This window comes from Gracilinanus agilis, chromosome 3 (assembly GCF_016433145.1).
Source record: "Gracilinanus agilis isolate LMUSP501 chromosome 3, AgileGrace, whole genome shotgun sequence".
Classification (NCBI taxonomy): Eukaryota; Metazoa; Chordata; class Mammalia; order Didelphimorphia; family Didelphidae; genus Gracilinanus; species Gracilinanus agilis.
In genome coordinates, this window is record NC_058132.1 from 12,293,794 (window position 1) to 12,308,407 (window position 14,614).

Below are 14,614 nucleotides of genomic sequence, written 5' to 3' on the forward strand. Positions count from 1 at the left end.
TTGTCTTTTTCAGATTCCCTTCTTTGGAAGACCAGATTAGAAACAAAGGAGCTGGCTTCAAAGCAGGGCATTTCTATGGGAGAATCATCCAAGGAGAAATGTTCAAAGATTGCCATCTGGGATTCCAAATTACCAGAAGACTGGGATTCTGGGGTCAGTTTGGAGAGACAGAATCAGGAGAGATGGTCCCAGCAAGTGTTGATCAGTCACAGAATAATTCCTAATGAGTCAAGTGTTCCTGAATGTAACACTTCTGGGAGAATGTTCAAGGTAGGGTCAGTCCTTGTTCCAAAAGAGAATATTGCTATAGGAGAACAGCAGAGTCAATCTGATACCATTGGAAAGAGCCTCCTTCCATCCTCAGATGTTATTAAGCATAATAAGATTGCCTTAGGGAGGAAACTGTGTAAGTTTAAATCTAAGAAGCCACTCAATTATCATTCAGACCTTTTTCAGTTCCGGAGAATCCATCCTGGAGAGAAACCTCTTAAATGTAGTCACTGTGGGAAAGCCTTTGGAAGCAGATCGTGTCTTATTGCACATCAGAGAATCCATACTGGAGAGAAGCCCTTTGAGTGTACAGAATGTGGGAAAGCCTACAGGCGTAAGGCACATCTTACTCAACACCAAAGAATCCATACTGGAGAGAAGCCCTATAAGTGTAATGACTGTGGGAAAGCTTTCAGCATTGATTCGTACCTCATTAAACACCAGAGAATCCATACTGGAGAGAAGCCCTATAAATGTAATCAGTGTGGGAAAGTCTTTAGCCAGAAAGGTCACCTTAATCAACACTTGAGAATTCATACTGGAGAGAAACCCTATGAATGTAATGAATGTGGGAAAACTTTTGGTCAGTCTAGACACCTTAGTGAACATAAACGAACTCATAGTCAAGAGAAACCCTTTGAATGCAATGAATGTGGGAAACTCTTTAGACAACTGAGAAACCTGAGTGAACATCAGAGGATTCACACTGGAGAAAAACCCTATAAATGTAATGAATGTGGAAAGGCGTTCAGTAACAATTATGTCCTTATTCAGCATGAAAGAATTCATACAGGAGAGAAACCTTATATATGTAATGAATGTGGGAAAGCCTTCAGTCGTGGGACATACCTTATGAAACACAAGAGAATTCACACCGGAGAGATACCCTATAAATGTAATGACTGTGGGAAAGAATTCACTGACAAAGCATCTTTTATTTACCATCAGAGAATTCATACTGGAGAGAAACTTCACAAGTGTATTGAATGTGGGAAAACGTTCAGCCAAAAAGGAAGTCTCAAAATGCATAAGATGATTCATACTGGAGAAAAACCATTTGAATGTCGTGAATGTGGGAAAACTTTCAGAAATGGGGGTCACTTGAGTGTACATAAAAGAATTCATACTGGAGAGAAACCCTTTGTATGTAATGAATGTGGGAAGGCTTTCAGAGATAGTGGAGGTCTTAGTGCACATCAGGAAAAACATGGAGAAAAACGGTATACTTGTAATGACTGTGGGAAAACCTTCAGAAATAAGGGATACTTTCGTGTCCATCAGAAGACTCATACTCAGGAGAGACACTATCATTGTAATGAATGTGGGAAACATTTCAGTCTTAGGGGATCCTTTATTATTCATCAGCGAGTCCACACTGGAGAGAAGCCCTATAAATGTAATATTTGTGGGAAAGCTTTCAGTTACAATACATCCTACAGTAAACATCTAAGGACTCACACAGGAGAGAAGCCCTATAAATGTAATCAATGTGCAAAAGCTTTTACTCAGAGGGACTACCTCATTGAACATGAAAGAATCCATACTGGAGAGAAACCTTTTAAATGTAACGAATGTGGAAGAGCCTTCAGGCAGAAACAAACTTATAATGCACATAAGAAAATTCATACTAGAAAGCTTTTAAATATAATTAATGTGGGAAAACTTTCAGCTAGAGGGAATACATTATAGGAAGTCTGATTTTAATACCAATGAGAATCCCCATAGATATTAGAAATATAAGTAAAAATATGAGAAATAAGGAAAGCTACTAATTCAGAAAATGCATACTCAAGAAAAATCCTATGCACAGAATTAACAAATAGCCAAATCTTAGTGTATTTCATTTAGCAGATAATTCACACAGATTAACTGTAGCTTTAATAATTTGGGGAATACTTCCTATAGTCTTGTCATCTCAAGAATCAGAATGTCACATTTTGTCCCAACATATAGTATTTGAGGCTTTGAGACAGAAAAGTGACCGCAATGACAAAACTCTCATGTCCCTTTCTGTTGGAATACACAATTTTTGCTGACATTATCTCGTAGTTAAATTGCATAACAGCAGGCTTTGCAAAAGCCCCTATACAAGAGTTCCAGACCGCAATTTTTAAAAATCCACTAAAAAATTATCAAAAAGGAGAAGCCTAAGAGAAATCTAAGGCAACTTAAAGCAAAGAGATAAAACGTGATAGATAAGTGACCTAAGATGACTTCCCAGCCCATAGCAGGAGGATGCGTATTGGTAAGAGTACCTTTCTTTATGTATCTCTGATGTAGAAATTCATCACTCTTTGGCTCAGATTGGTCCCTATTAACATGTTCTTGCTGCAATCATAGAATGTCAAAACTTGAAGATAAAACCTGGCTTAACTTCCTTTTGTCCTTAAAGATGGATCTTGGAGAATAAGAGGTAGTTTTGATTCTTCCCCCTGCTATATGGGAAAACAATGTTTCTAGCAAAGTCTTCCCTTGGGGAAAATGAAACTCACTGGTGGTGAGTGGCTATCAATTACTGGACTCTAGCAATCCCAAATTCTTCCCCAGCTTGTGGAGGCCTTGGCCTCATTGTTGATAGAAGTTTGGAACAACTATACGAGTTCCTGGGAAAAGTGGAATCTGACAGAGAAGAATATGTAGGTGCAGTTCCTTTGTGTCATTTGTTTTTGTGTTTCATGCCATGTTAGGTTGGATTAGGAAGGGAACTGAAGATGCCTACATGATCAAAATGAGCCAAAGTGTCACATGCCCAGGGCAAATGTTGGGGTGAGACAGAAATCAAACCTATACTATCATTCTTTATTTCAGGTATAAATTTTCTAGTCAGGTACCAGGTCAGAACTTTGACCTACTGGGTGATTCCACAATTCAAATAACAGAATCTCATTCATTTGATCAGAGCAAAGATTCTCTGGGTTACCACTGATATGCTTAGTTATCATCCTGGAGCCTTTCAGAAAATTCCCATATAAGGACCCTCAGCAAAGTCATTAAAATAGCCTTTCCAGATCACCATCCATAGAAGACTGTTAGGCCATGTGTTCCATCATAAATACATACCAGTGTTTGCTGTGAGACATCCCAGGCTCAAGTAGAAAGCTTCACTTTAAGCACCCAAGTGATGTGTATCTCAATGGGTCAACCCTACCATCAGAGGAAGGGAAACATACTCTGCCCTTTTACACAACATATGGCAGTCTGTCCTCATTTTGTTAGCATGTCCAATTCAGCTGCAAGATGTCACTAAATATTAAGGCCATCTGATAAGAGATAGGAGAAGGGTTTGAGGCTCAGTACCCTCGCTAGCCTTTCTAATCTAACTAATCCTACCTTTCAGTCTATCCAACAAACAGGCATAAAATAAGTTGTCTCCAACTCCTTCATCTATCCCTCCAAATCATAGTTATTAACCAAAAACTATCATGGAGGGGTAGAAGAAACAAGGAGTGGCCTCTGGGCAGTACTGTTAGCATCACAGTAGTTGATGTGTTTACAAGGACAGAATATGCTTGTGGCAGACTGTGGAATACCGAACCTGAACTTTGGTTAAGAATCACCAACAGTTTCAAATGCTCAGTTGTAGGTCTTTCCCTTTTTCCCAATGTGTTTGCTTTGGGCCTTCTACCATGAATCGTTGACATCATGCCTTCTCTCACAGCCGCCACCAGTTTAGTTCAAACCCTCATCGCCGCTTGTCTAGATTATTACAAGAGTTCCTTAATCAGTCTTGCTACCTGAAGGCTTTCTACATTCTACTCTGTTCTCCACACCGTTATTAAAATTATTTTCCTTAAACCCAAGGCTATTACTCTCTGATTCAAACTCCAGTTGCCTTGGATAAAATAAACTCTAGCTTTAAAAACTTTTTATGACCTGGCCCCACTGTGTCTTTTCAGCCTTTCCCTCCCACTATGACCTGCAGTTCAGGCAAATTGGTCTCTCTCCTCTCATGTGATATAGCACTCCACTTTGTATTTGTTTGTGTGTATTCTCTTTATATTCTGTATATATTTATATATGTACCTCTCTCATTAGAATGTGACCTCTTTAAGAGTGGGCATTGTTTCATGTTTTGTATTTATTTGTGTGTCTGCCTAGGACAGTGCCTGATGTGGTAGATGCTTAAATGCTTACTGATTGGTGGATCTCCCATTCTCTTCCAGGTCCTAGTCCAGAAATATGGTATGGATCATTGGGCCAGTCTGATTGTTGGGCTGGCCTGAAGGACCAGATCCTTATTCTCTGTGGGTATAACATTTTTCCTCCTATATAGTTTGGGGATATTGAGTCACAATGGCTGAGTAATTCTGCCCCCCTCCAGCAACCGCAGTGCCCCATGTTTCTAAGTCAGACATGATAATACTCTGATTGTGAAGCAGTGCATTATACTAGAGTCAACCATGGGTCTTGAGTCAGAAAAGACCTGGGCTTGAATTTCTAGATCTCACATTTACTTGGTTTGTAATCTTTAACAGTTTGTGTAATCTCTCCTAAGTTTATTAGTTAGCGTTTCTTTTGTTCTCCTTAGTTTATTCTATTCTGGATCTTATTCTCACTAAAAGAAAAGGATTTGGTTTCTGGAATAGAAATGATAGTAGGAAACCTAGAAGGAAATGAAGGCTCCTAGAATAGAGATAGACTAGAGGACAACAAGGCAAAGTCTAGTCTGACACACACCTTGAATTTTTATTGGAAAGTAGAAAAAATGATTGGAAAGGGAAGATAGGATTTTGTGAACTAAATTTCTACAGGGGAAGTCAGCTCCAGAAGGATGGAAGATATTCAAGAATGAGTTTCTGCAGACACAAAGGAAAACCATTCTGATGTGGAAAAATAAGAGATTGAAGTGGATGCATAGGATCCTTACCAACTAATTCCACTTTTTTTAAAGACAGATGTAAAGAAGATTATAACAAAGATAAATATTGAAGCCTTGACCTATAAAAAAATATTGGCAGGAATGCTAAAACCTCCGAATGAACTATGGATGATAAAGAAAGCCCAGGACAACAGAAAAGGGTTGTTTCAGTTATATTAGGAGTGAAAGGAGAAGGAATACATGGATAGAAACGTTTGCTTGGGATAGAGGGAGCAATGATAACAGACAACAGAAAGCAGGGCTATAGGCTTTTCTTTTTGCATTTTCTTACCTAAAGAGAATGAACTTTGCAAATGGAAAAGATGACAGAAATGACTGATAGATCGATAATCAGTAAGATAATATGGTAAGATAGTACCTGCTCACCCTTGATGAATTCAAGCAACCTGGCCCAGTTGAACTATATTCTTGGGGCCAGAAAGAATTGGTAGATGAAATTGCTGAGTCACTAATACTTGGAGTCACTAAATCATGGAAAATGGAAGTGGTAACACAAGATCAGAGAAGGGCAAATGTCTTGCTTCTCAAAAAAGGGAAGAAAATAGTCTGAACACTTAGGCCAGTGAGCTTGACCTTGATTCCTGGGAAATTTCTAGATAGATCATTAATGGGAGGTGGTCAGTGAACATCTGAAAAATGGAGGCAGTCATTACAGGGAGCTAACAGTGGGACGTGCCAGACTAACCTTTCTTTTCTGACAGGGTTGTTAAGCTGGTGGGAGGAAATGCTAATGATGGAATTTACCTAGGTTTTTAGCAAAAACATTTGGCAAGTATCTTTAATATTCTTATGGAGAAGATGGAGCAACGAGTCAGATAGCCATAAAGTTATTGGTGAAAGTCATTTTCATTGACTTGGATAATGGCCTGTTCATCAGAGGAAGCAAAGCTGGGGAGTATAGCAAGCAGCAGGTGACAGATATAAAAGGATCTTCACAGGTTCAAGAATTGGGTTGGATCTAACAAGTCAAATGTCAGTGGGGATAAATTTAAAGCCATTTATTTTTATAGTGGCCTGTGTACTGAATGTGAGTCACCAGTGTGGTGTGGCAGTTAAAAAACTAAATGTGTCCTTAACTGCCCTGGAAAGTTTCAGTCCTGCTATGCTTTGCTTTCTTGTCAGACCTTAAGTGGGGCACGGTTCTATTCTAGTTGGTACTATATAAATGAGGACATTGATAAGCCTGGAGAGTATCCAAAAGAGGGCAGCCGGGATGGTGAAAGACCTTGAGTCTGTGAATTTTGAAGACCAGTTTAAAGAAAGGAGGCATGTGTGCCTGGAGAAAAGAAGACGTGAAGGGGGAATTAAAACTAGTCACTGTGTCCCACTGCTTCTTTATGCTAATCAATTACATTCCTTTTAAAAAATTCATTAAAAATTAGGGGCAACTAGGTGGCTCAGTGGATAGAACTCCAGGCCTAGAAATGAGAGTTCCAGGGTTCAAATGTGGCTTCTGACACTTCCTAGCTGTGTGACCCTGGGCAAGTCACAACCCCAGTTGCCTTGCCCTTACCTCTCTTCTGCCTTGGAACTTATACTTAGTATTAATTCCAAGACAAGGTAAGAGTTAAAATTTTTTTCCTTAAGATTTTCCAATAACTTTTTTTTTTTTTGGCCAGCATCTTTTATCTAGTTTTAAAATCAAGTTAGCCGGGGGCAGCTGGGTACCTCAGTGAATTGAGAGCCAGGCCTAGAGATGGGAGGTCCTAGGTTCAAATCTGGCCTCAGACACTTCCTAGCTGTGTGACCCTGGGCAAGTCACTTGACCCCCATTGCCTACCTTTACCACTCTTCTGCCTTGGAGCCAATACACAGTATTGACTCCAAGACGGAAGGTAAGGGTTTAAAAAAAAAAAATCAAGTTAGCCTTTTACCTTAAAGAATTCAGTACCCACCATCTCTTTCCTCCATAGTTAGCAATAGACTAATCTGTTAATAGGATTACTTACTTGTTGAAGATCTTGCAGCAACCTCTGTAACTGCTTTTACTTATTTTAATGGGTAATCAGTTCCATTGACTCATCTACCTTTTCTTCCCTTGAAGTGGGTTTGACCAAGTTTTGGCTGTTCAGTTTGGGCACTTAGATTTTGGAAAATCTCATTTTTACCTCTTTGCGAGGTCACGAGCAGATAGCTATATTGGTTGAACCTTCTCATATCTTGGTTGTGTCTCCCCTTTCTCATTCTGAATTTGGATACTCTGTGATTTTTCTCGTTAAAATTAAGCTGAAAAATAAAAGTGGTACACTGGTTGCAAATTTGTTTTCTATTTTGGCTTTTGATTTATGGTCTTGTTCCTTACGGGAGGTCTTCAGGTACAGATTTAACTAGAGAGAAAAATGCAACGAATTCAAGATGAGGATTTTGTGCAGTAAACCTGGTTCTACTACCAAGATCAGCTTTACCCCAGAGGTTTCCACAGAATTGACGTTCTAGTCTTTATAGCCTCCATTTTAAGGAAAGACTCCATCATCGGCCTCCATGCTTCACTAGCCTCTAGTGAAGAAACACAATGGGGCAGCTCAGTGGCCCAGTGGACTGAGTGCTGGATGAGACAGGAAGATTCCTCTTCCTGAGTTCAGTTTGACCTCAGACACTTTCTAGCTAGATGACGCTGGGCGAGAGGCTTAACTCCATTTGCCTCCGTTTCCTCATTCGTCAAATGAGCCAGAGAAGGATATGGCAAACCACTTCAGTATCTTTGCCAAGAAAACCCCAAATGGAGTCATAAAGAGACATGACCAAAAACCGACTGAACTGAACACAATGAGAAACAATGGCTTCTCCCGCAAAACTGCCCAGAATGTCATCCAGGAGCCCGTGAACAATAGAAAAGAGAACCACCATCAAAACCAGTGCCTGCCCAGGCAGACAAGTCTACTGTGGACAATGCAGCCAACTGGCCTAAGACTAACTGGCTTTGTGTCCAGAGGCAGCAAGAGCAGGGGGTCGGTCAGTCAGCGAGTCATCAAATGTTTACTAAGCCCCTCTTACATGCCAAGCACCCTGCTAAGCTCTGAGAATAGGAATAAAGACAAAAATAGTTCAGTTCCTGCTTTGAAGGAGCTCACATTTTAATGGAGGAAAACTGCAAAAAAAAAAAAAATCATACATACGAGATACATTCATGAATCTCTGGAATATATATGTATATAATCTTATTTACATACATATTATATATATATTTGCGTGTGTGTGTTTTATATAAAATCTTATTTATTCCATTGCTCCATTATGGAGTCCATCTCTTGATGGCATGGTCTTTTTCCCTAGTTGTGGCTAGGGGTCTTTAAAATTTATTCCTTGATAATCATGAAATTCCCTTTCCACTTGCTAGCCTGCTAATCAATTATTCATGCCCCTTGGACTCCAGGTGACTTTAGCCATTGGTTTTAGTTTCCTTATATTTGAGGGAAATCTTCAGAAATGTAGGAAGTAATTGGCTGGGTATCATCGGTTTTCATAACCCTACTTTGGTAGAGGAATCAGTTTCTGCAGACTCATTGCCCACTGAGCTCTGGCAGTGACTTTCACTCCTGTTTCTAACCCAGGAAAAAAAGTCAGAACCTTATTCAATTCTGGCAACAATTGGTCGCTTCTATTTCGATTATCTGTTCTAGAAAGACAGGTGTGTATGTGTGGTGGAGAGAAAAGATAAATAATTGTATATAGAATAAAGAGAGGCACTCCAGAGAGGATGGTGACCATTCACAAGAATTTTTGAAGAATACTTGGGTAATCAATCACATCCTGAACCCTACTCTAAACCTCTTGATCTCACAGTTTCAATAGTTCCCCTTTGCTTCTGGACAGTCACCATTTCCACTGGGTTTTTGTAAAGTCCTTTCCTTCTGTCTTAGAATCAATACTGTGTATTGGTTCTAAGGCAGATAAACAGTAATGGGGATTAAGTGACTGGCCCAAGGTCTCACAGCTAAGTGACTGAGGCTAGATTGAACCCAAAACCTCCAGTCTCTGGGCCTGGCTCTCATTTCATTGGGCCACTCAGCTGATCCCACAACTTTCACTCTTGATGAATACTCAGAACTTAGTTCTTTACCTGTTACCCAACCATATGGCTGCCCTTCTTTGAAAAATAAAAACTCAGCCTTTGTCAAATGCTTCTAACCAAATAAATGCCATTGCTAGCATCGAGAAACATTACTTGGAGCAGATGACTTGTTGAATCCAAATCCTACTTCCCTGCTGTTAATATAAAGTAAAGGGCTTGGATCCCAACCATCCTGGAGGGACTACAAGTCACTTTTCTCCTGGGCCATTAAGAGACACATTAGTACGGTTGTATTTTCCAAGGAGTCCACCCACTGAAGTGTACAGATAATCTTTTCCTGTGTTCTCTGACCCCTGAGGACTAACTGGTTTCTTGGTCCTCTTCATTGATCTTAAATGAAAAAGGACACAAAGCATGCAATGATATACTACAATATTGTTAGAGGAAAGTGCCCAAGTGATGTCATCTCTGAAGGCCAACAAGCCCTCCCTAATGAGTCCAGGGAATTTTGTGGTCCCCATGCACTCATCTCAGAAATGTGGTTCTTCTTTAGTATGACAGCATTGCAGACAAAAATTCCTTCACTATTCCTCTACTACTCTCACTGGGACTCTCTAGTGAAGACCTTCTCCTGTGATTTCCAGGGTGTGAAAGCACCCTTAGCCCAGTTTGAACATGCTTTCTCTCCAGCTCCTGCCATGAGTCTCCCAGATTACTCTAAACTCTTTGTTTTGTTCTGTCATGAAATGGACTGACCAGCCCAGAAAATCCTTGCTCAAACAAGTATGGAAAAGTTCATGGATATATTAGTAAGTGTTTAATAATTGTCTCTCTGGGAAAAAAAGAATGCAAAACACTTTTAATTTTCATTATTGGCACTTTGTCTATTATAATTGTCTCTCTGGGAAAAAAAGAATGCAAAACACTTTTAATTTTCATTATTGGCACTTTGTCTATTACTCTCTTAAAGCTAGACAATGAACAAAGCAAGAAATCAAGCATTGATTTGTGGCATTTAGTTATTTCTGAGGTGTAAAAGCTCACACCAAAAATTTAACAATCAGCTCTTGAGAGCCACCATGATAAATTTCTGGATGAATTTCTCCCACTGGATTACTTTAGCTCTCCAATGGACCTAAATGGAGCTGCTTTGCCTCCTTACCTTCATGGAGGAGCAGCTGCTGCCTTCCCATTTCAATCTGAAAATCTAAAGTTCCCAGCAATTGCCTTTGTCCCTCATCCAGTTAAGAGAGAAACAGACAGATTTTGGAAGGTACTCATATAAGTGAAAGGAAAGCTTCAAAATGTTCTTGATTCCCAGCTTGCTATTCCTAAGAGACTAAAGGAAATTCCTCCCTTGGGTGAGAGATTGAATCCTCTCTGGGTTGAGCAAGATCTCAGCTCACTCCCATCTAAACAGCTCATATATTTTGGTATATTTTCTGGCATATTCTAACTAATAATGGTTTAGAGCATTTTTCACATGACTATGGAGAGCTTTAATTACTTTGTTTGAGAACTACCTGTTTCTATCCTTTAACCATTTTTCAGTTGAGGAATGGCTTGTATTTTTATGCACTTGATTCATTTCTCTATGTATTGAGAAAAGAGGCCCTTATTAAACCTGTTTTTAAATTTATTTTCAGCCTTATAATTATTGTGTGTTACCCTCCATCCTATTTTCCCACCTGTTTATCTTACTTTCTCTCTCCTTTACTCCTGTCCATCCTCAAAAATGTTTTGTTTCTGAATACAACCTCCCCGAATTTGTCCTCTCTTTTATCAACTCCCCTTCTCCTATCCACTTCCACTCTTACTTTTCTGTAGAGTAGGATAGATTTCTATACCCAATTAAGTGTGTATATTCTTCCCTCTGAGCCAGTTCCAATGAGAGTAAGGTTCAAGCTCTCCCCTCCCCACCTCCCCCATCTTCCCTTCCACTGTAAAAGTTCATGTCTCTTATGTAAAATAATTTATCCCATTCTGCCTCTGTCTTCTCCCTTATCTCTCCTGGACCTATTTTCCAAATGAGTTGTTTTTCCAATTAGATAATTTACATTTTTTTATTCTTTTGACTTTGATTGTTTCTTGATGTTTTATGGAGTCATTAGTTTCCACATCCCCAATTCTAATTTTTTAAGAAATTATTTTCTTCAATGAGCTTTTGTCCCACCTTTTCCATTTGGCCAATTCTATTCTTTCAGAAGATCTTTTCCTCAGCTAATTTTTGTACATCTTTTTTCATGTGACCAATTCTGCCTTTTAAGAAATTCTTCTCTTCAATGAATTTTTATGCCTTTTTAAAACTAATTGGCCTGTTCTGCTTTTTAAAGTATTATTTTCTTAAATATTTTTTGTTACACCTTTACCAAGCTTTCAACTCTTTTCTCATGATTTTCTTGCATCACTCATTTTTCCCCAATTTTCCAGTAATTTGGGGAAGGAAGTGATTTGAGACATTCATATTCTTCTTGGAGGCTCTGGATGTAGCAGTATTGACTTTGTTATCTCCTCCTGGATTTGCCTTTTGGTCTTTCCTATCACCAAAATAACTTCCTATGTTGAATTTCTTTTTGTTGTTGTTTGTTCTTTTCTAACCTTTTTCTTTTCTTTTAACTTAAAAAACTGTTACAGTTTGGTCCCATTCATGTGGCAAAAGGAACACTATTCCAAGCTTTAGGGTCTTTGTGCATCTACCTTTAGAGCTAGCTCTGGAGATTTATAAGTTTTTATTTCTTCCAAGGAATCTAAAGAGAGATGTATTTAATACTCTCCTGGCCTATGTTCTCATCTGAGTGACCACAAGCACTCTTTTCCAAATTGGAACTGTGACCAGGGTCCCCTGCTCCCCTGTGGCCATAAGCCCTGGTCTGTTACCCCTGTGGCCATAAGCACTGGTCTCCTCCTCATCCTGGGACTACAACCTAGATTTGTGTATGAGCAATGCAACAGAGTTCTGCACTCAGAGCCAGCAAAAGGACTCCCTGTAATCTCCTTCTGAGCAGTTGTCTGACTTTCTAATCATCTGTGGCTGAGAGTTCACTCTGAGGCATTATACCAAAGCTGTTTAGAGGATAATTTGAGAGAGATCAGGAGGATCTATGTATCTTTTCCACCTCTTAGCTCTGTCCTCCCCTTTCCCCAAAAACTAGTTTTTTTTTCCCCTAAAGTACAGGTCTAAGTCATCTCCCTACTCAGCAAACTCCAGTGGCTTCTTATTGCCTCCAGGATCAAATAAAAAATCCTTTGGCATGCAAGAGCCTTTCACAACCTAGCCTTTTCCTTCCTCTTTCCTTAACATATACTCTTCAATCCAGTGACCCTGGTCTGCTGGCCATTCCACAAATAAGACTATCCATTTCTCTGGTCATTCTCTCTAGCTGTCTCCAGTACCTGAACCACTCTCTCCCCTCTGCTCCAACTACTGACACCCTAGCTTCTTTCAAGTTCCAACTAAAATCCCACCTTCTACAGGATGCCTTTCCCAAGCTTTCTTAATTCCAGCGCTTCCCCCCTTTTAATTATTTTCTATTTATCCTGAATATAGTTTACTTTGTATATATTTGTTCATTTGTTCTCTCCCCCATTAGATGGGAAGCTCCTAGAGGGCAGGGACTGTCTTTTGCCTTTGTATCCCTTGCACTTAGCACAGTGCCTGAAACATAGTATGTGTTCAATAAATGTTTATTAAATCAACTTCAGATAAGAATGAACTTTATTGATGCCTACTTCCCCCATCCCTTTCTTCATGGTTATATACCCTTCTAATGCATCCCAATTATTTTAAAAAGTCTGCTCCTTTCTTTTATCTTTCTATCTTAGTGTATTCCTTTTGCTCTCCCTTCTTTTTCCCCCTTCTCAAACCCTCAGAAAAAAAAATCCTTGCCCCACCCCCAAACTTTTACTTTTCTTATTTAACTCCCTCAATACTCTGAAAATATTAAGCTCTGAAGGGATATTTGTTTTTTATTCCTACATTAGAATATTAGTGCTCAATATAGAGAACTTAAAAAATAAAATGTGTGATTTTGGTTATGTAAACTTGAAAAGGGTGTGCTAAAATAAATCCAATGTAGTAAAGATGAGAAGGGAAACAAGTAAAAGTGGGGAGGGGAGCAGAATCTCTCAAATAAAGGTTTCATATCCAAGCTACATAATTGTTTGAAATTTAATGAGATTAAGAGGCATTTTCCCCAATAGATAAATGGCCAAAGAATAGAACAGTGAACATTTTTAAAAAATGATAAACAACAAGTTCAAACAACTAATATTCACATTTTTTTAATCCTTATTACTCAGGGAAATGTAAATTTAAAACAATTCTGAAGTTTAGCAAAGATGACAAAAGATAAAATAACAAATGTTGGAGAGGTCATGTTTTAAAAAAGGTATACCAAAGCATTTGTTAGTGGAGCTGTGAAATGATTCATAACCAGACCTAATAAGTTAGTAAATTGTGAATACCCTATAACAAACTACAGCACTATTAGGCTCTTACCCCAAAGAGATCAAAGAAAGACTAAAAGGACCCTCTATACAAAATATTTATAACAAGTACATACATATATTTTGTATTTACTTGTATTTGTATATTTTGTATTGTATTTTTTGTATTTTTGTATTGTTATTTGTATTTTGTATACAATTGTATGAATTGTAAATATATTTAATTGTATACAATACCATTTTGTATTGTATGTTTTATTTTTATATTTTGTAGTACTGTATTACTTTTGAATTTGTATTTTTTTGTATTTTTTATTTTGTATTGTATTGTATTGATTTTTGTATTTGTATTTTTTTGTATGTTTAGCATAGTCCCTTGACACATAGCAGGTAATTAATGTTATCAATAATGCTTATTGTAGGGGGCAGCTGGGTGGCTTAGTGGACTGAGAGCCAGGCCTAGAAATAGGAGGTCCTAGGTTCAAATCTGTCTTCAGACACTTACTAGCTATGAGACCCTGGGCAAGTCACTTAACACCCACTGCCTAACCCTTAAAGGTCTTCTGCCTTGGAACCAATACACAGTACTGATTCTAAGACGGAAAGGAAGGATTTAAAAAAAAATGCTTATTGCACAATACTGTTATAATAGAAATTATTCTCCTGATTATGTTCACTTCATTTGGCATGAGTTCATACAAGTCTCCCCCGGTTTCTTTCATCATTTCTTACAGAACAATAGTATTATATCATATTTGCATAGCTTAACTTCTTTAGCTTTTCCCAAATTGATGGACACCCCTTCAGTTCCTAATTCTTTGACACCACAAAAGGAGTTGCCATAAAGATTTTTGTACTGATGGGCTTTTAAAAATCTCTTTGTGTCTCAGACGCTTCCTAGCTATGTGACCCTGGGCAAGTCACTTGACCCCCATTGCCTAGCCCTTACCACTCTTCTGCCTTGGAGCCAATACACAGTATTGACCCCAAAGCAGAAGGTAAGAGTT

The 14,614-nt window shown here is 38.7% G+C and overlaps 1 protein-coding gene across 1 annotated transcript; it reads left to right on the forward strand.

Moving 5' to 3' along the window:
* Positions 1-261: 261 nt before the first annotated feature.
* LOC123240747 (zinc finger protein OZF-like) lies at positions 262-1,959 on the forward strand. The gene is made up of 2 exons (XM_044668460.1): positions 262-1,456; positions 1,622-1,959. The coding sequence occupies exons 1-2, from the start codon at positions 262-264 to the stop codon at positions 1,957-1,959; spliced, it is 1,533 nt and encodes a 510-aa protein (XP_044524395.1).
* Positions 1,960-14,614: the final 12,655 nt, after the last annotated feature.

What these genes read in the sequence shown, in the direction of transcription:
- LOC123240747 (XM_044668460.1), top strand. Translation starts at nt 262, where the DNA reads ATGTTCAAGGTAGGGTCAGTCCTTGTTCCAAAAGAGAATATTGCTATA. An exon ending in TTTCAGAGATAGTGGAGGTC is followed by an intron (nt 1,457 to 1,621) that starts TTAGTGCACATC and finishes TTAGGGGATCCT; the next exon opens with TTATTATTCATCAGCGAGTC.